Genomic DNA, 23948 nt, shown 5'->3' on the forward strand with positions numbered 1-23948 from the left:
AATGATATCTCCCCTTTGAAGTCCTATAGCACTTTACTCCTCAGATAATAACATACTGCAATAAGCTTTATAATACTTAGCTCCTAACTATAATATCAGTAATGGAAGGCTCTAAACAAAATACTACTTTGTGTCATTTAAAGTACCCAAGAAAGTATTCTGCATATAGTATGTACAGTTATTTCAAACTGTCTATATGTAGACTCATTTAATAACTTAGTGATTGGTGAGGGAAGGCACAAAATATTTAATGAAATAGACCCTTATATTCCTCCTTCCATTCTACTATCTGGCTTAGTTATTAAAGAGGCAACAGTCACCAATATATGTGTTCACCTTGCCTGTAGGCAGACCTTAGCCTTTTCTTCCCACCGCTCAGAGACTGTAAGGAGCTCCTGCAGTTCGGCCATTGCTTTCTCCACAGCATGGTGGGGAGCCAACCCTACTCCAGAGTCTATCAATTTCTTCATGACATCCAAAGTGACTTGTTGTGGATCCGACAGAGTCAGTCTTACTTCATCCAACCATCGAGCCTGCTGTAGCTCTTGCTTTAGTCGGGATAATTCAGGTAGCTCCACATAGAGACTAGAGCCCATGTCTATCAACATTTGGAGTTTGGAAGAATCTGGGGTTTCATCCATCATGGCCTCTTGAGCACGTTCATGAAACTCTTCCACATCATCCAGCAGATTCTGAAAAGGTCAAAAAAATAAATATAAATTTAAAAGACAAAAAATGAATATGTAATAAATATATTTGATAGGCAATAGAATAGACATAGTTTTGATAGTCAAAATTATTAAATTCTAGACTATCTAATAATCTCATCATGATAGCACCAAATAGATATGATAATTAAGAGCATAAATATGCTTCCCTATAATTACTTATAGTCTTACTTTTCAAATATGATTCATTAAAATTAAATCATATGTAATGACTTCTAACTTAAATGCAGGCACTTTTCTAGGCATACAGCATTAAACAAAAACATAAAGCCCTTGTCTTCCATGAACGTACATTTCAATATACATGAATAAAATGTTAGTTTCTTCAAGTGCTATGAAAATATAATAGGGCAACACAACAGAGAATGAACAGAAGGGCAGCATATTACTCTGCAATGGTCGTCTGACAGACAGATGAACCAAAATAAATATAAGAAGGTAGACATGGGAACCTTATGAACAGCTGGGAAAAGAGTAGTTCAGGCAGGGAAAATAATAATTGCAAAAGCTTTTAGACAGAAATGAGCTTGGTGTTTTGCTTCAAATTGTATGATGGGGAGTAAAATGGATGAAGAATAAATATGGTTGAAGAATAAGCAGAGGTCAAATTACATAGTGCCTTGCAGACTATGAGTTTGGATTTCATGCTAATGCTTTGGTTGATCACTGGAGGATTTTAACCATGGGGAAGTGATATGATTTGATATATATTTCACATGACCATTCTGGCTACTAAATGAAAAATAAACTGTCAGGGACAAGAGTAGAAGGGAGATCAGTTAAGAGGCAGTTGCAGTAATCTAAAGGAAAGAGTCTGCCAAGTTAGAGCATAATTTAAGCAATGGAATTGATGACAAATGGTTTACTCTGGGATACATTTTGGAGACAATAGTAGCACTCGTTTAGAGGTTGGATGTGGGCTATAAGTGAAATAAAGGAATCAAGGATTTTGATTCATTAAAAACTTTTAAGATGACTTTTAGTCTTCCAAAGGGAAACTGGATATTCAAGTCTGTAGAAAAGAGGAATGTCAATTAGAGTTGGAGATTTGGGACTCAACAGGATATAGGTGATATTTAATGGACCAAGAGTATAAAAAGGGCTGAAACTCCTAATATATCGCACAATTAGAAATAAAGTCAAGGAGAAAACAAAGTTAAGCAGGGCTTCTGATCTAAAAATCAATCCAGAAAAAAAAAACCTTTATTCCAGACTTTTGAAATGGGAATTAGAGGCTAAGAATGAAATCAGGAGATTCTTACTGCCTACTAAAAAACCTTAAATAGTAGCACTTATGTGAGAAAATAAACAGAACAAAAAAAGAGTCCAGACACATTATTCTGTTTACCCAAAATTGTGCTCTTAGAACAAGGGATATTACTCAATTAAAGAATGTAATACTTCACCTTTACTTGTCGAGCTTGGCTGATGACACATGGAAGACTAAAAAGTTGTTGGACAAAGGCCTTCAATTCTTCCACTGTCAGTTTGGTCCGAGTCCTCCCACAATCGGGGCTCTGCCTAATGTAAAATAATATTGAGATATAAATAAGAAAAATTCACAGTCATTCTGATATCAAAGGGGTTTTCTAATCTCTCTGTAATTCTCACTCCAGCAACCCAAGAATACTATGTTTGACAGATCCCTCTTGCAATGGTGATCACTTCCAAATTAGGTTTTTAGCTGTATAGTTAATGGCTCAAAGATTCAACTGTCCCAAGTAACAGTTCCTCCAATCTTACAAGTATTACTTTAAACATTCAATAAATTCCTCACAGAAAAACAGTAAGTTCACTGATAAAACAGAATCCTCTATTTCAAGAAAATTAAGATGAGGAACAAGGGCATTTAACCTGACTTAGGAGACAATAAAACCTCTGAAACTGATTCAAAATTTTATTTGTATGTGTATTTTTCTTTTAAAAAAAAGGGTTCCCTAGGCTTTCACCAGATTTTCTAAGGGGGTCAGTGACCCAATGACAGGTGAAGATTCGCTGATCAATGTCTCTAAGAAGGGTTTTCTGATAAAACGGTAGATAAAAAATGCATAATAATTTAAAACCTAATGTGAATTGCTATAGAAAAAGCCATTCAGATACAAGGAATGTTTTGGAATGGGTATGAAACACTACAGAAAATGTTAACACATAAGAATTACATGAAAATCAAGGGCAAATTCTTCTGTGCTCCTTAATAACAGCTTCCCCTGCATTGATCAAGGTTACTCTTTGCTGCCACCTGTTTTCAGATTATTGTATTATATATTTATTTACAAATATTTACTACAAACCCACTGTGTGTCAGGCATTGTTCTAAGCACCAAAAAACATAGCAATGAAAAAATCCCTGGCATTCTAGTCTAGCATACATTTTAGTGGGGTTGGGAAAGAAAAGAGATAGACAACAAATAAAGTAAGTAAATCAGTATATCAGGAGGTGACAGGGCTAGGAATAAAACAAAGCAAAATCATAAGAAGGTTGCAATTTTATAAAGGACTGTCAGAGAAAGCCTCTATAGAATGTGACATCTGAAAAGACTTGAAAAAAGACAAGGCACCTGGGTATCAGGGGAAGAGAACTTCAAGGAGAGTGAAGCGAGTTTGAAAGCACTAATCTGGAGCAATTCTGGTGAGTATGAACAATAAAAAGAAGAGAGTTGCAAAGTGAAGCAAGCAAGAAAGGAAACAGTAGGAGACACAAATTAGAGCATTACTGGAGGAGTGAGGGACATGGAAACAAGAGGTCAAAGATGATGAAGGGCCTCAAAGGCAAGTTAAAATTTTGGCTTTTACCCTGGGAAGAAAAAGGAAAACTTTAGAGAACTGAACACTTCTTAGTCTTACCTATGTTTCTGCTTTTTGCTCAAAAGAAGTTGAGCCACAGAAGCACAGGTCTCAGCTTCCTTTACAGCATCCCTGAGTTTTCTAAAGAGATCATTCTCTGGATATTTCCTGTCCTCAGCATCTTCCAGCATTACTCGTAATTCAATCAAATCTGCAAAAATAAATAGAAAAGCAATATACTATGACCACAGACATAAAAAGTTGTAAGTAAATCTTCACTAACCTCTCTCAAGTGAATCATCAACCTATTAGCAAAAACATACTACAGCTGTGAAAAAAACCTCACCAATGCAATAAAAGCTTATTCCTAATTCTTATAGACAATGTCTCCGGGTAAGGCAGTTTTTCTTTCTCAATAAGCCTTTAATGCTAGTCCAAATGTAACAATGGTTCCCCAAAATATGTATCTAGTGCAAATTAGTTTTCAACTCCATTTTACATCAACTTTTTAACTTAAAAAAGATTCTCAAAAATTATGATAACCAACCAACCCATTAGTCTCACATCTCATATAAAGCCTAGAATTTTTGCTTAATAGAGGAAAAAAACACGTAAAACATGGCCTCTTTAAAATGACAACAATTTCAATGTAACCTTTCTTGTGGTTGAAGTTGGCAGATAATGCTTCTGTAACACGACTGACCCAAGTGTCATAGGACTGTGCCCTGACTTTCACACCGTATAGCAGAGACGGGAGGTCCTCTAATGGGTAGCGATATCTAAAAACAAAATGAAAATAAAAACTTCAAAAACCAACATGAAAGTAAATCAAATTTAAGTACAATCATGGCCAGAGAAAAGGGTTCTTGATACACATAAAGAGAAAACCAAAGAAGCCCACAGATAATGATCATGAGAAATCAACTGATAAAGAAACCAGTATTAGTCTCCAAGTTTAGGGCCAACTTTATTTTATTTTATTTTTTGCTAATACTCACCCGAAGATATTTTTCCACTGAGTTTTTTGTTGTTTTTTTTTTTAGAGTGGAGGGAAGGAGAGAGAGAAAAACATTGATGTGAGAGAGACACATTGACTGGCTGCCTCCTGCAAGACCCTCACTGGGACTGTGGATCAAACCTGCAACCCAGGTACATGCCCTTGATCAGGAATTGAACCTGAGACCCTTCGGTTCATGGGCTGATGCTCTAACTGCTGAGCAAAACTGGCCAGGACACAGCCAACTTTAAAGGACTGGTCCTCAAGCAGGAAGGCAGATAGATAAAGTTACCAGCCCAGACACAGGAAAAGGATCTATGAAGAGCAACATTAACACTTGGTTTTTAAAGAGGGTAATGGAAGTTTTACAAGAAACTTTTGGATACCTAAGACATTTCTTCTGCATGGGGCAGGGGCACAGATCAGTTGGATGATAGAGACACACAAGCCGCTCGGGATTACAAGAACATGTGAGAGCAGAGAGAAAACAAGTTGTTCTGCATGCTGAACACTGTCGCTCATCATCAGGAACAAGTTCAAACACTTCTTCTTCTGACATCAGGACACCCTGAAATATAATTAATGTCATTAGATCAAGTCTTTCTAGTCTTTCAAGCATCAAAAAACTTACTAAATTTTTTTATTTAATTTTTATTTTTATTGATTTGAGAGAGAGAGAGAAACACTAATTTGTTGTTCTACTTTTCTATGGATTCATTGGTTGAATCTTTTATGTACCCTGACCAGGGATAGAACCCACCTCAACGTATTGGGACAACGCTCCAACCAACTGAGCCAACTGGCCAGGCCCTAAATTTTCTTCTATGGGTAAATCTCTGACTTCAGAAATAAACATGAGAGGTACAATGGTATTTCAACAAAATACTTTCTAAAAATAATAATTAGTAATTTTTTTCAATGGGCAAGACTAAACCCTGGTATCTAAGAATGCACATTTGACTGATAAAACTATTTTTAAAATGCAAGAAAATTGTTACTACTAAAGTCAGAATAGTCAGTAAAGTGACAATTGGGAGATTCTTTTGAATGGCTGACAGAGTTCTATTTCTTGACCAGAATTGTGATGACAACAAAGTTTACCATATAATAAACTCATAAAGCCACATATTTGTTTTATGTGGTTTTATAGTCTCTTTAAAACAAGAAAATAACTTACTGTCCTTAGGGACAAAACACCTTTGAACTAGATGCATTAGTAATCTTTGATGTGAAAATAACACTGATATGTACAATCATATGCAAACATAAAGAAGTATAAAATTACTTAAACTATGCAAATCACAATATAATCTACTCCAGCAAGGCATCAAAAAGGAAGTTAACTGCCCTGGCTGGTATGGCTCAGTTGGTTGGAGCATCATCCGGTGCACCAGAAGGCTGTGCGTTCAGTTCTCAGTCAGGGCACATACCTGGGTTGCAGGTTCAATCCTCAATCAGAGTGCAACCAATCAGTATGCGATGTTTCTGTCTCTCCTTCCCTTCATCCCTCTCTAAAATCAATAAAAAGTCTGGCCAGTGTGGCTCAGTGGTTGATCGTCGACCCATGCACCAAGAAGTTGCCGGTTCGATTCCCGGTCAGGACACATGCCCAGGTCAGGACACATGCCCAGGTTGTGGGCCCGATTCCCGGTGGGGGGCATGCAAGGGGTGACCAATAGATGTTCTCTCTCATCAATGTTTCTATCTCTCTCTCCCTCTCTCTATAAAAATATAAATAAGGAAAAAAAAATTTTTAATCGATAAAAAATTAAAATAATAAAAAAATAAATAAAAGGAAGTCAATCAGTATGCCAGTTTAAGAAAACAAGAATAGCCTTGGCCAGTTTGGCTCCGCAGTTAGAGCCGGCCCGCAGACCAGAGAGTCCTGGGTTCGGTTCCCGCTAAGGGCACATACCTTGGTTGCAGTTTGTCTCCAGCCCCAGTTGGGGTTGTGTGGGTGGCAGCCACTCTATGTGTCTCTCTCACATCGATGTGTGTCCCCGCCCCCCCCCCCCCCCCCCCCCGCTCTATCTGAAGATAAATGCAAAAATGTCCTCGGGTGAGGATAGGAAGAAGAAAAAAAGAAAATAAGAACAATTGAAGTGGCAGTTTACAAGGACTTCCGTTTAAAATACACAATGGCTCCCTTTACAGTTTCTACTTACTTGAGCAAAGTACTTATAAAACTAACTCCACTATGAGAGCAAACGTTTTCCATTTAAACCAGGCACAACCCAGTTCTTTCAACTCACACATATATATCTATGTTTTAGTGATAGTAGTTGGAAAAATTTTTTATTTACTGATTTTAGAAAGAAAGGGAGGGAAGGAGGAAAGGAGGGAGAAAGGGAGGGAGAGGGAGGGAGAGAGAGAGAAATATCAATTTGCTGTTCCATTTATTTATGCATTCAATGAAACCAAAGGCTAGTTTTCTGAAAAATGCAATAAAATCAATAAGCCTCTAGCCAGACCAACTAAGAAAAAAAGAAAGAGAACACAAATTGCTAAGAACAGCAATGAGAAAGAGGACATCACTACAGATCTCATGGACATTAAAAGGATAATAAAGGAATACTATACTCTACATCTACAAATTGTATAACCTAGATGAAGGGGACCAATATTTTGAAAGACACAAGCTTTCAAAACTCACACAATGCCTGGCCGGTGTGGCTCAGTGAACTGAGCATCATCCCATGGACTAAGAGGTCCCAGTTTGATTCCCAGTCAGGGCACATGCTCGACTTCCAGGCTTGATCCCCAGTAGGGGGCATGCAGGAAGCGGTTGATCAATGTTTCTCTCTCACACTGATATGTCTCTCTCTCCCTTCTTCTCTCTCTAAAACAAATCAATAAAAACCCACACAAGAAACACATAGAAAGATCAAAATGGCAGCAGAATAGGTGGAAGCTAAACTCATCTCCTCCAAACTGGAATTATAACTAAAATATAGAACAATCTACCTTAGTAACCAACTGAAAAATACTGGAATATAAGTCTTATAACCAAGGAATTACAGGAGAAGCCATATCGAGACTGGTAGGAAGGGCAGAGCTGTGAAAAGGTCTGGCCCAGCTCCCACAAGTGGTGGCCAAAATTCTAGAGGAAATCTCAGTTGCAAAATGAACCCCATGCTGGGCTCCCCAGCCCAGAGCACCAGACCCAGGAAGAAGCACCCACAAAACACCTGGCTGTGAAAATCGGCAGAAATTCTGTCCACTGGGGAGAAACAGGAGTCTGCTAGAGACAAAGGTACCCTCTTAGAGGGCCAATGCACAAAATCTCAATGACAGCCACTCATCCAGAGAGAGAGCAGAGGGTGGAACGTGGACTGGAGTCCTGTGGAGACTGGGGTTTGTGGATCTGAGGACAGAGCTAAGGAGACAACCATCAGGATCCTGTACCAACTCATGCTTCCACACCACAGAAATGATCTTTCTTGAGTGCAGCACTCCCCTCCATACAGTTTTAGCCTGATGGAAAGCAATAGCCGCACCTTATTGACTTCCTCTAACCCCACCCTGCAGAGCTCATGCCTTGCTGAGGAATCAGCTGCATGGGCTGGGGTGTAGAGGTCTGGCAGACTGAGGGGGTGTCAGTAACTGAGTGATATGGTTTTAGGGTAGGGGCCACCCCTCCCTTTACTGTGAACCTGAATGGCACCTCCCCCACCCATGAAAGAACCTCTGGCCCCACTATCTAGGCTCCAAGTGACCCCACACTCTCACCTCCTGGTGGCACCACCTGGCAGTATGGACAGAATCCAGAATAGACTGAGTGGTATGGCACTGAGGCATGGATCACCTTTCTAGCTTCCCCCAATCCAACCTGGGTTCTTCCTCATGGAAGGTCCTCTAGCCCCCCCCTCCCCCCCCTCTAATTCCTGCTGCCCCAGCCCTTCTCATCTCGGGCTTCCAGGCAAGGTCATTTTTCCTTCACATGCCTGACAGACCAGTACAGAGCTCTCCATTCACATGACCAAATCTTGGTTTGTTTGAGCCTGATAATCTGTACTGGTCTCACCCCTACCCCACCACAAAGGTCTATAGCAGCTAGACTTGGTATCTGGGACATCTGCTAAGTGGCCTCAAATACAGCACTGGCACCGAGTTTGAAAACATATCAATCTGATGAACCACTAGCTCCTACCTGGTGACTCACTGAGAACCCTCATCAACTTGAGTACCACCAGAGGCTCTTTCAGTGGCAGAGCCTAACAGGCAGCCAGCAGGCAGAGGCATATCTCAGGGTGCCTTGAGTCTTTTGCTGACCTGCCTCTGGAAGTAGTGCTAGTGGAAGCAGGCCTTGGAGTAAAGCGTGGTATTTCCCATGCACACCCAGGCTCAGCAGAAGCAGCCACGAACTGTGGCTCATTTTGTAGCTGCAAATATGTTACCTAGGGCCAGTCGCAGGCAGAGTCTGACACTGACCTGCACCAGAGACCCTCCCAAGAGGCCCCAGAACCAACATATCCAATGGCCAGCTTCAGACAATATCAGATCAGGATCCAATTAGCTTCACAAGCTGCTTATCCAAAGGGACATCTTGGCAGGCACCAGACCCTACTAAGGCAAATTCCACTTAGTGGGGTCAGCACCTACAAAGAAGCTCGTACACTTGTTGTCAAGGTTGATCTTCACAGCCAGCCAGCCTGAGAGTCAAACCCATACACAAAGGAGCGAATAGCAATTAAGATTCAATTATAACAGGAAGATACACCAAACCTACACTAGAGACATTCCTGGAGCACCGATCTCAGGTGATCAAGAAGACTGTGCCACAGGATCCCACAGGACACCTAACAGATAAGGTCACCCGTTCAAGACTAGGAGACATAGGAGACCTACCTAATACATAGACACAAGCACAAAGACGCAGCCAATATGGGGAAACAAAAAACATGCCCCAAATGAAAGAACAGGAGAACTCTCCAGAAAAAGACATAAATAAAACAGAGGCAAACATTTACCAGATATAGAATTTAAAAATGGCTATAAGGATGCGAAAGGAACTCAATAAGAAATACAATGAACTTAGTGAGAAACACAAAGAACTTAGAACTGTAACAGCATATAAAAAAAACACAGAAACAAAAAAAAAGACCAGTCAGAAATGAAAAATACAATTTCTGAAATGAAGAATACACTACAAGGATTTAAAAAACAACAGAATAAGCAATTTGGAAGACAAGGTACCACAAAACACTTAATCAGAGCAGCAAAAAGAAATAATTGAAAAAACATAAACAAGGCCCTGGCCAGTTTGGCTCAGAGGTTAGAGCGTCAGCCTGCGGTCCAGAGAGACCCGGGTTCAGTTTCCGCTAAGGGCACATACCTCAATTGCAGTTTGTCCCCAGCCCTGGTTGGGTTGGTGGGTGGCAGACACTCGATGTGTCTCTCTCTCTCTCCCTCGCTCCCACTCTATATGAAGAAAAAGTTTTTAAATGTCCTTGGGTGAGGATAAAAAAAAAACCAAAAAACATAAACAAGGACAATTTAGGAGACCTTTGGGACAACATAAAGCATTAACAATATCCGCACCATAGGGGTATCAGAAGGAGAAGAGTGAAAACAAAGGATCGTGAATCTATTTGAAGAAATAATGAGAAATATCCCTAACCCAGTGGGAAAACATAAGAAAAGAAAAAACAAGTCCAGGAAGCACAGAGTCCCAAAGAAGATGATCTCAAAGAGGACCACACAAGGACACATCATAATTAAAATGGCAAAAGTTATCCCTGGCCGGTTTGGCTCAGCGGTTAGAGCGTCGACCTGCGGTCCCGAGAGACCCGGGTTCGGTTCCCGCTAAGGGCACGTACCACGGTTGCACTTTGTTCCAACCCTAGTTGGTCGTGCGGGTGGCAGCCACTCGATGTGTCCCTTTCACATCGATGTTTCTCTCTCTCTCTCTCTCTCTCTCCCTCCCACTCTACCTGAACAAAAAAATGGAAAAAATGTCCTCGGGTGAGGATTAAAAAAAAAAAAAAAAAAAAGGCAAAGGTTAAAGACAAAGACAGAATCTTAAATCAGAAAGAGAAAGAAAGTTATATAAGGGAGCTCCACAAGACTGTCATTTGATTTTTCAACATAAATATTCCAGGCTAGAAGGATTGGCATGAAATATTCAAAGTGATGAAAAGCAACAGACTACAAGCTAGAATACTTAACCCAGCAAAGCTATTATATAAAATTAACAAAAAAAAAGAAGTGCTTTCCAGACAAGGAAAAGGTAAAGGAGTTCATTACCACCAAGACAGTATTACAAGAAATGTTAAAAGGTATATGAAGAAGGAAGAGGAGAAGGAGGAGAGGGAAGAGGAGAACAACAACAACAGATGAACAGTTAAAAGGAACAAAATGGCATAAATGCATACTCATCAATAATCACTTTAAATTGGAATGGCTTAAATGCTCCACAAATAAAAGATATAGGGTAGCTGAATGGATAAGAAAACAAGACCCATATATATACTGTAAACAAGAGACCTATTTCAGAAGATACACAGATATTGAAAGTAAAAGAATGTGCTATTTCATGCTCATGGAAATGGAAAACAAAAAAAACCGGGGTAGTAATACTTATATCTGATAAAATAGACTTTAAAACAAAGGCTGTAATAAGAGAAAAAAAATAGTACATAATGATAAAGGGGTCAATCCAACAACAGAATATAACCCTTGTAAACATTTATACACCTAACATAGGAGCACTTAAATATACAAAGCAAATCATGATGGACATAAACAGAGAGATCAACAGTAATAGTCATAGTAGGGTATTTTAACACCCCATTGACATCAATGGATAGATCTTCCAGACAGAAAATCAGCAAGGAAATACCCTTGTAGGTAAACGACACACCAGACGGATTTAATGGATATCTTCAGAGCATTTCACCCCAAAGCAGCAGAACATACATTCTTTTCAAGTGCACATAGAGCCCTGGCCGGTTTCGCTCAGTGGTTAGAGCATCGGCCTGCGGTCCTGAGAGACCCAGCTTCGGTTACCGCTAAGGGCGCGTACCTCGGTTGCAGTTTGTCCCCGGCCCTGGTTGGTCGTGTGGGTGGCGGCCACTCGATGTGTCCCTTTCATGTCGATGTTTCTCTCTCTCTCTCTCTCTTCATCTCTCTCCCTCCCACTCTATCTGTACAAAAAATGGAAAAATGTCCTTGGGTGAAGATAAAAAAATAAATAAATAAAAGTGCACACAGAACGTTCTCTAGGATAGACCACATGTTAGGTCACAAAAAAAGTCTCAATAAATTTAAGCTTGCAATTATATCAAGCATCTTCTTTGACCATAATGATATAAAACATGAAATCAATAACAAGAACAAAAATCCTGAAAAAAACACAAAGTTGTAGAGACTAAATAACGTTACTAAACAATGATTGGTTTAACAAAGAGATCAAGGAAGAAATCAAGATACCTTAAAACAAATGAAAATGAAAACACAACAACCCAAAACCTATGGACACAGCAAAAACAGTCCTAAGAGCAAAATTCATAGTATTACAGGCCTATCTTAAGAAAGAAACAAACAGCCCTGGCCGGTTTGGCTCAGCAGTTAGAGCATCGGCCCGTGGGATCAGAGAGACCCAGGTTTGGTTCCCACTAGGGGCACGTACCTTGGTTGCAGTTTGTTCCTGGCCACAGTTGGGATCATGTGGGTGGCAACCACTCAATGTGTGTCTCTCACATCGATGTTTCTCTCTCTCTCCTGCTCTGAAGATAAATGCAAAAATGTCCTCTGGTGAGGATAAAAAAACAAACAAAAAATAAATAAGCAATCTAACTTCACACTTAAAGGAACTAGATAAACAACAAACAAAACCCAAAGTGAGTAGAAGGAAACAATAAAGATCAGAGCAGAAGTAAACAAAATAGTTTAAAAATAAAATACAAAACACTAATGAAATCAAGAGCTTGTTCTCTGAAAAGATAAATAAGACTGACAAATCTTTAACCAGACTCATCAAGAAAAAGAGAGAGTGGACTCAAATAAATAAAATCAGAAATAAAAGAGAAGTAACAACTAACTCCACAGAAATATAAGGGATTGTAAGAAAATATTACAAACAACTATATGCCAACAAACTGGACAATCTGCATGGCATAAATTCCTACAAACATAAAATCTTCAAACACTGAATCAAGAAGAATCAGAAAATCTGTAAAAACCCATTACAACTAATGAAACTGAAGTAGTAATAAAAACCTCCCAGCAAACAAAAGTTCTGGACCAGATGGCTTTACAGGCAAGTGTTACCAAACATTCAAAGAACTAACACCAATCTTCCTTAAACTATTCCAAAACAATTCAAGAGGAGGGAAGACTCTCAAGCTCATTTTATGAGGCCAGCATTATCCTAATTCCAAAACCAGATAAAGACTACAAAAAGAGAAAATTAAAGGCCAATAACCCAGATGAACACAGATGCTAAAATTCTCAACCAAGTATTAGCAAAACAGATCAAGCAATATATTAAAAAGATCTTGCCCTGGCCAGTCTGGCTCAGCAGTTAGAGTGTTGGCCCACAGACCAATGAGTCATAGGTTCAATTCTAGTCAAGGGCATGTACCTCAGTTACAGTTTGTCCCTAGCCCTGGTCAGGGTCCTACAAGAGGCAACCAGCTGATGTTCCCCTTTCACGTCAATGTTTCTCTCTCTCTCCCCCTACCTTCCTCTTACTCTATCGGAAGATAAATTTAAAAATATCCTCAGGTGAAGATTAAAAAAAAAGATCTTGCCTTGCCCAGCCACTGTGGCTTAGTGCGTGAGCATCTACCCATGCACCAAGAGGTCGCCCGTTCAATTCCCACTCAGGGCACATGCCCAAGTTGTGGGCCAAATTCCCAGCGGGGGACATGGAGGAGGCAATCAATCAGTGTTCTCTCTCATCAATATTTCTGCTTCTCTCTCACTCTAAAATCAATAAAGAAAACAAAAATTTTAAAAAAGTTATCTTGACCAGCCAGTGTGGCTTAGTGGACTGAACATTGTCCTATGCACCAAGAGGTTGCTGGTTGCTGGTTCAATTCCCAATTAGGGCACACGCCCAGGTTGCGGGTTCTACCCCAGTGGGGGACATGCAGGAGGCAACTGATGGATGTTTCTCTCCCTCCCTCTCTAAAAATCAATAAAAACATATTTAAAAAAAAAAAATCTTATACAACAACCAAGTAGGATATATTCTGGGAATGCAAGATTGGTACAATATCCAATAAATGTGATACACCACATAAACAAACTGAGGGATAAAAATCACATCATCATATCAATAGATGCAGAAAAAGCATTTGAACTTTTTTTTTTTTTTTTTGTACAGATAGAGTGGGAGGGAGAGAGAGGAAGAGAGAGAGAGAGAGAGAGAGAGAGAGAGAAACATCGACGTGAAGGGACACATCGAGTGGCTGCCACCCGCACGACCAACCAGGGCCGGGGACAAACTGCAACCGAAGTACGTGCCCCTAGCGGGAACCGAACCCGGGCCTCTCCGGACCGCAGGCCGATGCTCTAACCGCTGAGCCAAACTGGCCAGGGCCAGAAAAAGCATTTGATAAAATCCAGCAACTTTATGATAAAAATTCTCAGCAAAGTGGAAACAGGAAAACATAACTCAACATAATAAAGGCCACATATGACAAACCCACAGCCAACATTATCCTTAACAGACAACAACTAAAAGCGTTTCCCTTAAGATCCGGAACAATACAGAAATGTCTGCTTTCACCACTATTATTCAACACAGTAAGAAGCCCTAGCCATAGCAATCATACAAAAAGAAAAAAATAAAAGGCATCCAAATTGGAAAGGAAAAAGTAAAACTGTCACTATTTGCAGATGACATGATAGTGTATAAAGAGACCCCTAAAAATTCCACCAAAAAAATTATTACACCTGATAAATAAATTCAGTAAAGTAGCAAGATACAAAATAAATATCCAGAAATCTGTTAGTTTTATAAACCCCAAATGAATGATCAGAAAAAGAAACTAAGAAAACAATTCCATTCAACAACTGCTTCAAAAAGAGTAAAATACCTAGGAATAAATTTAACCAAGGATATAAAAGATCAGCACTTGGAAAATTATAAGACACTGAAGTAAGAAACTGAAGACAATACAAATAAATGGAAGCATATACCATGTTCATAGATAGGAAGAATTAACATCATTAAAATGTCCATACTACCCAAAGCAATCTATAAATTCAATGCAATTCCTATCAAGACACCAATGGCAGATTTTACAGGACTAGACCAAATGTTTCAAAAATGTATATGGAACCAAAATAGACCCTGAACATATACAGCAATCTTGAGCAAGAAAAACAAACTTGGAGAAATCATGCTACCTGGTATCAAACTATCCTACAAGGCCATGGTAATTAAAACAGCATGGTACTGGCATATAAACAGACATACAGTTCAATAAAACAGAATAGAAGCAGGAAAATCCATGACTTTATGGTCAATTAAGACCGACTTTTTTTTAATATTTAGAGGACATTTATGAAAGCTGGGGACACATCAATAGATGAGTGGATAAAAAAGCTGTGATACATATACACAATGGAAACTATGCAGCTGTAGGAAACAAAGATTTCTTATCCTTTGAGATGAAATGGAGGGACCTGGAAAGTGTTATGCTAAGCAAAATAAGACAATCAGAGAAAGACAATATCACATGATCTCATTTATTTGTGTACTTTAATGAACAAAATAAGCAGATGAAGAAAATAGACCCACAGACTTAGAAGTAGGGTTCAGATTACAAACCTTAGAGGAGGGGCATGGGGGGGGGAGAGAAAGGGATAAACCAAAGAACTTATATGTATAACCAATGGACACAGACAACAATGCTGGGGTTGGGAGGGGATCAGGAGGAAGGTGTCAAGGGGGAAAAAGGAGAAACATCTGTAACAAAAATAATAAAAATAAATAAATAAACAAACCTGGGGACAGTGAAACAAGAAATGGCTGGGGGGTAGATTTCAGGATATACTACAAAGCCACTGTAATCAAAACAGCCTGGTACTGGCACAAGAACAGGTATATAGACCAGTGGAACAGAATAGAGAACCCAGAAATGGACCCAAGGCAATATGCTCAATTAATATTTGACAAAAGTGGCAAAAGCATACAGTGGAGTACGGACAGCCTCTTTAATAAATGGTGCTGGGAAAATTGGACAGCTACTTGCAGAAAAATGAAACTAGACCATCAACTTACACCCTACACCAGAATAAACTCAAAATGGATAAAAGACTTAAATGTAACTCATGAATCCATAAAAATCCTAGAGGAGACTGTGGGCAACAAAATTCCAGACATCAAACGCAGCAGAATTTTTACTGACACATCACCTAAGGCAATAGAAACAAAGGAGAAAATGACACATGGGACTACATCAAACTCAAAAGCTTCTGCACAGCGAAAGATACAATCATCAAAACGGAAAGGCTACCCACTGTATGGGAGAGCATAATTGCCAATGATATATCAGATAAGGGGTTAATTTCCAATACATATAGAGTGCTCATACAACTCCACAAAAGGAAGACAAAAATTAAAAAATGGGCAGAGGAACTAAATAGACACCTCTCCAAACAGGACATACAAATGGCTAAGAAACATATGAAGAAATGCTCATCATCACTAATCATCAAGAGAGATGCAAATCAAAACAACAATGAGGTATCACCTCACACCTGTCAGAATGGCCGCCATCAACAAATCATCAAATAAGTGTTGGCGAGGGTGTGGAGAAAAGGGGACTCTAGTGCACTGCTGGTGGGAATGCAGACTGGTGCAGCCACTATGGAAAACAATATGGTGTCACCTCAAAAAATTAAAAATTGATCTTCCATTTGACCCAGTGATCCCACTTCTAGGAATATACCCTAAGAAGCATAAAACACCAATCAGAAAGAATATATGTACCCCCATCTTTGTAGCAACACTATTTACAATCACTAAGATCTAGAAACAGCCTAAGTATCCATCAGTAGACAAATGTATAAAAAGCTGTGGTACATATACACAATGGAGTACTATGCAGCGGTAAGAAAGAAAGATCTCTTATCCTTTGAGACTACATGGAGGGACCTTGAAAGTATCATCCTAAGTGAAACAAGCCAAACAGAGAAAAACAAATTTCATATGATCTCACTTATTTGTGGAATATAATGAACATAACAGTTTGAGGAATGGGGTAGTCCCAGAGACGCGGAAGCGGGGTACAGACTGACAATCCCCTAAAAAGTGGGGAGGTGGGGGAGGGATGAACCATAGAACTTATATGCATGTATGCATGAACAGTGGACATGGACAACAATCTGAGGGAGGGAGGGGGAAGGGGGAATCAGTGGGGGAAAAAAGGAGAAACATCTGTAACAAAAAGTAATCAATAAAAAAAAAAAAAAAGAAAGAAATGGCTGGCAAATAAGCCCAATCTGGTCTGCTTCAGATCACTAGAAGTCAGAAAAAAGAGGGCCTTGGGAACAGGTTCAGGGGGTTTGTCTGGGATAAACTGCTGCTGTCCACTGCTGCCCTAGTTACAAATCTCTTGGGGTCCCTTAGAGTTTAGTAGATGCATGCCTCTGGAGGACAAGGGGGAAGGGAAAGTTGCCAGGGTACTCCTGGAAAGGGAAAGCATGGTAAATTGACTTTTGTATATTAACCGCATACTGTAACCTTGCTATTATTATTTAATAGAGGTTTTTTTGTACATTCTTACAGATTTTCTACATAGATGATCTTGTCATCTGGGGAAAAAGACAGTTTTTTTTCCTTCCCAATTTGTATACCTACTTCCTTTTCTTATTTTAATGCTTTAGTTACAACTTCTAGAACAGTACTGAAAGGAGTGATGGGAGGCGACATTCTTGCCTTTTACTTGATCTTAGTGGGAAAGTTTCTGACGAGAAAGTGTGATGTAAACTGCAGGATTTTTTGTAGATAACTTTTTTGGGTGGGTGGGGTACAAATAAAGAGAGCTTTATTAGCTGCACGGCGACTGTCCCATCCTACGCAGAGGAGAGAGCAGCTTATAGATAACTTTTTATCAAGTTGAAGACATTCCCTTAAGTTTCTAGTTCTTGAAAATTTTTTTCAGGAATAGGTGTTGGATTTTGTCAAAAAATTTTTTGCATCTATTGGTATGCTCATGTTATTTTTTTCCTTCTTTACCACATTGATGTGGTAGGTTATGCTGATTTTTGAATGTTGAACCAGCCTTGCATTCCTGGTAGAAATCCCACTTGGTCATTGTGCATAATTTTTTTTATACATCATAGGATTCAATTTGCTAATAGTTTATTGAGGAATTTTGCACCCTGTGTTCATAAGAAATATTCACTTATACTTTTTATTTCTTATAATACTGAATGTTTCCCTGGCTGGTGTGACTGAGTTGGTTTAGTGTCATCCCAGGCACTGAGAGGTCACTGGTTTGAATCCCAATAAAGGCACATGCCCAAGTTTCAGGTCTGATCCCCTCGTAGGGTATGCACAGGAGGCAGCCAATCAATGTTTCACTCTTACACTAACGTCTCTCTCTCAAAAAAAAATAAAATAAAATCAATTTTAATAATTTTTTTAAAAAAAACAGAATATCTAAGTAGAGAAAGTAGTTGTGCAGGAGCAGAAGGGAGCTTGTCACAAATCCAGTGAGAGTATATAAAGCGAGTTTTAAGGAGAATGAGGCTGAAGACATAGATTTTTCCCCCATATATTTTCCATTTCAATGCAATAAATGTTTAGTTTATTCTAAGCATTTAAAATCCCAACCCTTGGTTATTCAGTTCTAGATTCTACTCGTTAAATTACCTGGGGTTTGCGGGGGTGCGGTAAAGACAGGTTAATTTACAAGTTAATGTTTCTGGTGACGGACAGTCTACAATCACCAGATATATAACTTTCATTTCAATTACAAAGCTCAGAGACAAAAGAAGAATTTGAACACTCTTGTTTAAAGAAATGACACTAGCCCAGCTGGTGTGGCTCAGTGGTTGAGCGTCGACCCATGCATCAAGAGGTTGCCAGTTCAATTCCCAGTCAGGGCACATGCCGAGGTTGTGGGCCAAATCCCCAGAATGGGACATGCAGAGGCAGCCAGTCGATGTTCTCTCTCATCAACGTCTCTCTCTCTCTCCCTTCCTCTCTATCTAAAACAATTAAAAAAATTTTTTTAATAATTTATGTAGGACATTTTTTAATGTTTTACTTTTAATCCTCACCCAAAGATATGCTTATTGATTTAACAGAGAGAGAGAAGGGAAGGGAGAGGGAGGGAGAGAAAAAGGGTGGAAGAGGAAAGGAGAGACGGAAGAAGAGGGAGAGAGAAACAATGATTGGTTGCCTTCCCTATTTGCCCTGACTGGGGATCAAACCTGCAAGATTTTGGTATACAGGACAACACTCCAACCAACTGAGCCACACTGGCCAGGGCTATATAGGAGATATTTGTTTTTACTTTATTGATTTGAGAGAGAGGAAGGGAGAGGGAGAGAGATGGAAACATCAATGAAAGAGAACATCAACTGGTTGCCTCCTGAATGTCCCCCCCTGGGGATCAGGCCCACTATCTGGGCATGTGCCCTGACCAGGAATCAAACCAGTGGCCTCTTGGTGCACGGGTCGATGCTCAACCACTGAACCACACCAGCCAGGCTATATAGAAGATTTAAAAAATATAAATATATACCTAAGAAATTCTATCTGATAGAACTCCATTTTTAAAAATCTAGAGATTATGACATAAAGATTCTTAAACTTTATTAACTTGAAGAAACCAACATGTCAAGTATAAAAATATGAAACCTTTTCCAAACTAGTAATTTTGGTCTTCAACTTGTAAAGAGATGAAAGATGAAATGAACTTTTATACAAAAGTATTTTTTAATATTTTATATTACATAAGCAGTATCAAATATAAGAAATGTGGTCAGCAAACTCACCATTTGTACTACAGACTCCCTTAATCGTGTCTCTTCTTCAGTCATCAGAGTCAATTCTTTGCACACCATGGCAGCCAGCCCCACATCTAAGCATTCTGGATCTGCTGCCATTTTGAAAATGAGTTCCTCATGTGAAAAGACACAATGGCGCCTTAGCCGTCGGTAATGATTGACACACTGACGTCCAATGGGCAACTGAAAATAAGACAAGATTCTCAAATTAAAAAACTTGTTTATAGCATATTCCAGAACAGAACCACTATTTACTCTCCAGATCCTCTCTTTTATTATAAAAAAGAAAGAATAACAAACTGCATTTAACACTTGTATCACAGTCATCTTAAGAGTATCAAGTATAGCCATGGCCGGTTTGGCTCAGCGGTTAGAGCGTCGGCCTGCGGTCCAGAGAGACCCGGGTTCGGTTCCCGCTAAGGGCACGTACTTCGGTTGCAGTTTGTCCCCGGCCCTGGTTGGTTGTGCGGGTGGCAGCCACTCGATGTGTCCCTTTCACATCCATGTTTCTCTCTCTCTCTCTCTCTTCCTCTCTCTCCCTCCACTCTATCTGTACAAAAAATGGAAAAATGTCCTCGGGTGAGGATTAAAAACAAAAAAGAGTATCAAGTATACTCTTAAGTATATCATTTCACCGGTTTAAGGTTATTAAGTAAATCTTAGCATCTTTACATATCAGGTAAAAAAAATATAGGCCCTTGCCCAGCAGGTGTGGCTCAGTAGAATGAGAGTCATCCATAGTCTGAGAGGTCCCAGTTCAATTCCCTGTCCGATCCCGTCAGGGCACATGCCCAGGTTGTGGCCCCAATCTCCAGTGGGAGGTATGCAGGACGCAGCCAATGAATGTTTCTCTCTCACTGATGTTTCCATCTCTCTCTCTATTCCTCTCACTCTAAAAAGTTAACAGAAACATTTAAAACAGAAAAGACATAGGCACAGTGAAACTTTAAAAGCTGCCCAAAGTCAAATATCAATAATAGTGAGCAAATTAAAGGCAGGAGCCATCTATAATTAATCTCTGAATCATATACATTATCCACCCTACACATAGCCAAGGAGCAAATAAATCATAAACACTCAGTAAATGTTAGCTGAATTTTTAAAATAGAAATAAAACCACAGGTAAAGTTGTAAATTTGGTTTTTCTCTTGCTGCTTCCTAAGCCTAAAGTTTAAAATTATTAGATCAAATAAGATTGTTCATTAGCCCAGTCAGTGTGGCTCAGGTTGAGCTCAGGCTGAACGTCAACCCATGCACCTGGTTTATTAAAAATTTTAAACCAGAGGTCCCTGATTTGATTCCCAGTCACAGCACATGCCCGGGTTGAGGGCCCAGTGCCCAGTGTAGGGCATGCAGTAGGCAGACAATTGATGTTCTCTATCATTGATATTTCTATCTCTCTCTCCCTCTCCGTTCCTCTCTCTCTAAAAAAAATTTTTTTCTAAAGATTGTTCATTATATCATTTCATTCATTAGCCAAGGAAACAGAAATGGTTAATCATGAAATTTAATAAAGTACCCACAGAAAACATAAGATCCAACATTACTAAAGAATATCCCTCAAATGTTAAGAGAGATGACAGAAAAATTACATCACTAAAAGAAAATTAAAGTCAAGGAGTATAGCTTGGCTGATAAGGCTCAGTGGTTGAGCATCAATTCATACACCAAGAGGTCACTGGTTCGATTCCCAGTCAGGGCACATGCCAGGTTGTGGGCCAAATCCCCAGTGGGGGGCATGCAAGAGGTAGCCAATCAATGTTCTCTCTCATTGATGTTTCTATCTCTCTCCCTCTTCCTTCCTTTTGCTCTAAAATACGTAACAAAAAAAAAATTTTAATAATTTTTTTAAAAGTCAGAGTGTATTATAAATTTACAATCTTTCCTCAACCAGCATGACACAATTATAACTGATTATTTTTTGATAATTACCCCATACAAAAGCAAAATAGCAATTACTGGCATTATTATTTACACAGAAGTTACAGCCCATGGAGATCTCAATATTATAGTTGCTCTTTAAAGTAAATTTTTAACAAAGGGATTATAGAAAAGAATAAATGACAGAGAGAACAAAAACACCAAATTGTTCACCAGAAGAAAATAATAAAGGGATATTTTAAAATAAAAGCACAGAGCCAGATATTTGAAATTACAATAGAATGTATTCTTGAGAAGATCTGGTCATCTTTATAAAATCCCAAAATACTCAGAGAAAGCAAAGACTTAAGGAAGCATATTCTCTCAGAAATTATTCAGAAAACATAAACTGCCCATTTAAAATTCAAATAGAATGGGGAAAATAATTATGATTAAGAACTATGAAATCTTCCAAACAAAAAACAAAATGAAAACTCTGAACTTTCTAAATTACCACAACTACTCCAGTCTCAAATGAAATACTCATTAACTTTTCCCTCCCCAACTAAGGAAATATGACAACTAGGATGCATTTTCCAGGTATGTTAGTAGACGTACAACAGCTACTTGCTATAGAACAGACCCAGTCAGCAGTACAGAAGTTCACAGCTTCAGCGAAGTTGTAGCCCTGATTAAATCCAGAATGATAGGCACGAGGAAATGTCACAACAAACTCGCCAGCACACTGATTGGTCCTGTACACCTAAATGCAAATTCAAAACAGTGATACAAAAGAAAATAAAAACAACAAAAAAGGGAAAATAGATTTGATCAGTTGGTTTCAGAGGCATTTTCTAAAATTGAAAACAATAAAATGTTAACCTACACATACCAGAAAACAGTATCATGTTTAAGCAGCCAGAGCCCTGGCCGGTTTAGATCAGTGGTTAGAGCATCGGCCCACAGTCCAGAGTCTTGTGTTCGATTCTGGTCAAGGGCATGAACCTGGGCTGCAGTTCATACCCAGTCCTGGTTGAGGTCGTGTGGGAGGCAACCAGTCAATGTGTCTTCTCTCACATCGAGGTTTCTCTCTCTCTCTTTCTCTCTCTCCCTCCCTCCCTATCCGAAATAAATTTAAAAAAATCCTCTGATGAGGATTAAAAGAAAAAAAAAGCAGTCAGAATTACACCTTCTTAAAAGAGTCACTGATAACAAGTTATAATTCATGACAAAAATTAGCAGCCAAAAGAAATTCTCAACCAAAAAAATGTTACTCTCACTAAGCTTCCAGTTTCTAGTACCTTCATAAAATTTTTACAATTAAGAGAGTTTAATTCCTTTTATTCTTTCGCTATAAACAGAGGTAAAAAAGGAAACTTCTGCTCAGCTGGTATGGCTCAATGGTTGAGTGTCAACCCATGCACCAAGAGGTCGCCAAAAGATTTCCGGTCAGGGCAATGTCCAGGTAGTGGGCCGGATCGGATCCCCAGTGGGGGGCATGCAGGAGGTGGCCAACTGATGTTATCTCTCATTAGAGTTTCTATCTCTCTCCCCCCTCCCTTCCTCTCTAAAATCAATAAAAAAAATTTTTTTTTAAAGAATGGAACTTCCTCCTACTCTTAGATAGTATTCTGCAAATAAACTAATTGATGAGCTCATATAAATATGGAAATATCCCCAAAATTTAGTTTTCCTAAATCTCACTTCATTTTATAATACTATGTATCTTTTGGAAAGTTCCAGATTCTAGTATAAATTCACTGTATAAAGATAAGATACATCCTGGCCAGTTTAGCTCAGTAGTTAGAGCATAAGATGTGAACTAAAGAGTCACAGGTTTGAATTCGGTCAAGGGCACATACTCCGGATGCAGTTTGGTCCCTGGCCCTGGTACAGGTCATGCAGGAAGCAACCAATCAATGTGTCTCTCACATCGGTGTTTCTCTCCCTCCACCCCCCTCTATCTGAAGATAAATGGAAAAATGTCCTTGGATGAGGATTGAAAAAAAAACAAAAAAGATAGAGTAACACTCCCACTAATCTAATCTCATTAGGTTATGATGAATATTTGTATGTAACAAATTTATATTTATATTTTATCAGATGTTAGTTGCTTAAACTTAATAATCATTTTAAAAACTAAGTAGAAAAGGTATTCATATATGTTTATTTCGTCTCACGTAGAAAAAAAGCAGTGAAATCTTTATATAAAATATGATCTCCAAAAGAATAAGCATTAGTTACTAGGAACTACCACTTAAAATACTTAAACTTTGCCCTGGCCAGTTTGGCTGAGCGGTTAAGAGCGTCGGCCTGCAGTCCAGAGAAACCCGGGTTCAGGTTCGGTTCCTGCTAGGGGCATGTACATCGGTTGCAGTTTGTCCCCAGCACTGGTTGGGTCGTGTGGGAGGCAGCCACTCGATGTGTCCCTTTCACATCGATGTTTCTCGCTCTCTCTCCCCCTACCTCCCACTCTATCTGAACAAAAAATGGAAAAATGTCCTCAGGTGAGGATAAAAAAAAAAAAATATATATATATATATATATATATAAAATATATATATATGTTTAAACTTTGATAAAATAGGAATAATAAAGAATAT

At 39.1% G+C, this 23948-nt stretch overlaps 1 protein-coding gene across 3 annotated transcripts in view; it reads right to left on the reverse strand.

Annotated features, from left to right (window-relative positions):
• KDM5A (lysine demethylase 5A) overlaps positions 1–23948 on the reverse strand; it is a 110869-nt gene that overhangs the window by 46456 nt on the left and 40465 nt on the right. For all 3 annotated transcript variants that reach the window (XM_036252915.1, XM_036252916.1, XM_036252917.1), the window contains 7 exons: positions 21989–22108; positions 19474–19668; positions 4896–5077; positions 4167–4291; positions 3573–3723; positions 2135–2249; positions 337–692 (listed from right to left, as the gene is read on the reverse strand). In XM_036252915.1, coding sequence (XP_036108808.1) covers positions 337–692; positions 2135–2249; positions 3573–3723; positions 4167–4291; positions 4896–5077; positions 19474–19668; positions 21989–22108 — 1244 coding nt within the window. The remainder of the gene's footprint in view (positions 1–336; positions 693–2134; positions 2250–3572; positions 3724–4166; positions 4292–4895; positions 5078–19473; positions 19669–21988; positions 22109–23948) is intronic.

The sequence above is a fragment of the Molossus molossus genome, unplaced genomic scaffold (assembly GCF_014108415.1).
Source record: "Molossus molossus isolate mMolMol1 unplaced genomic scaffold, mMolMol1.p scaffold_m16_p_10, whole genome shotgun sequence".
Taxonomy (NCBI): Eukaryota; Metazoa; Chordata; class Mammalia; order Chiroptera; family Molossidae; genus Molossus; species Molossus molossus.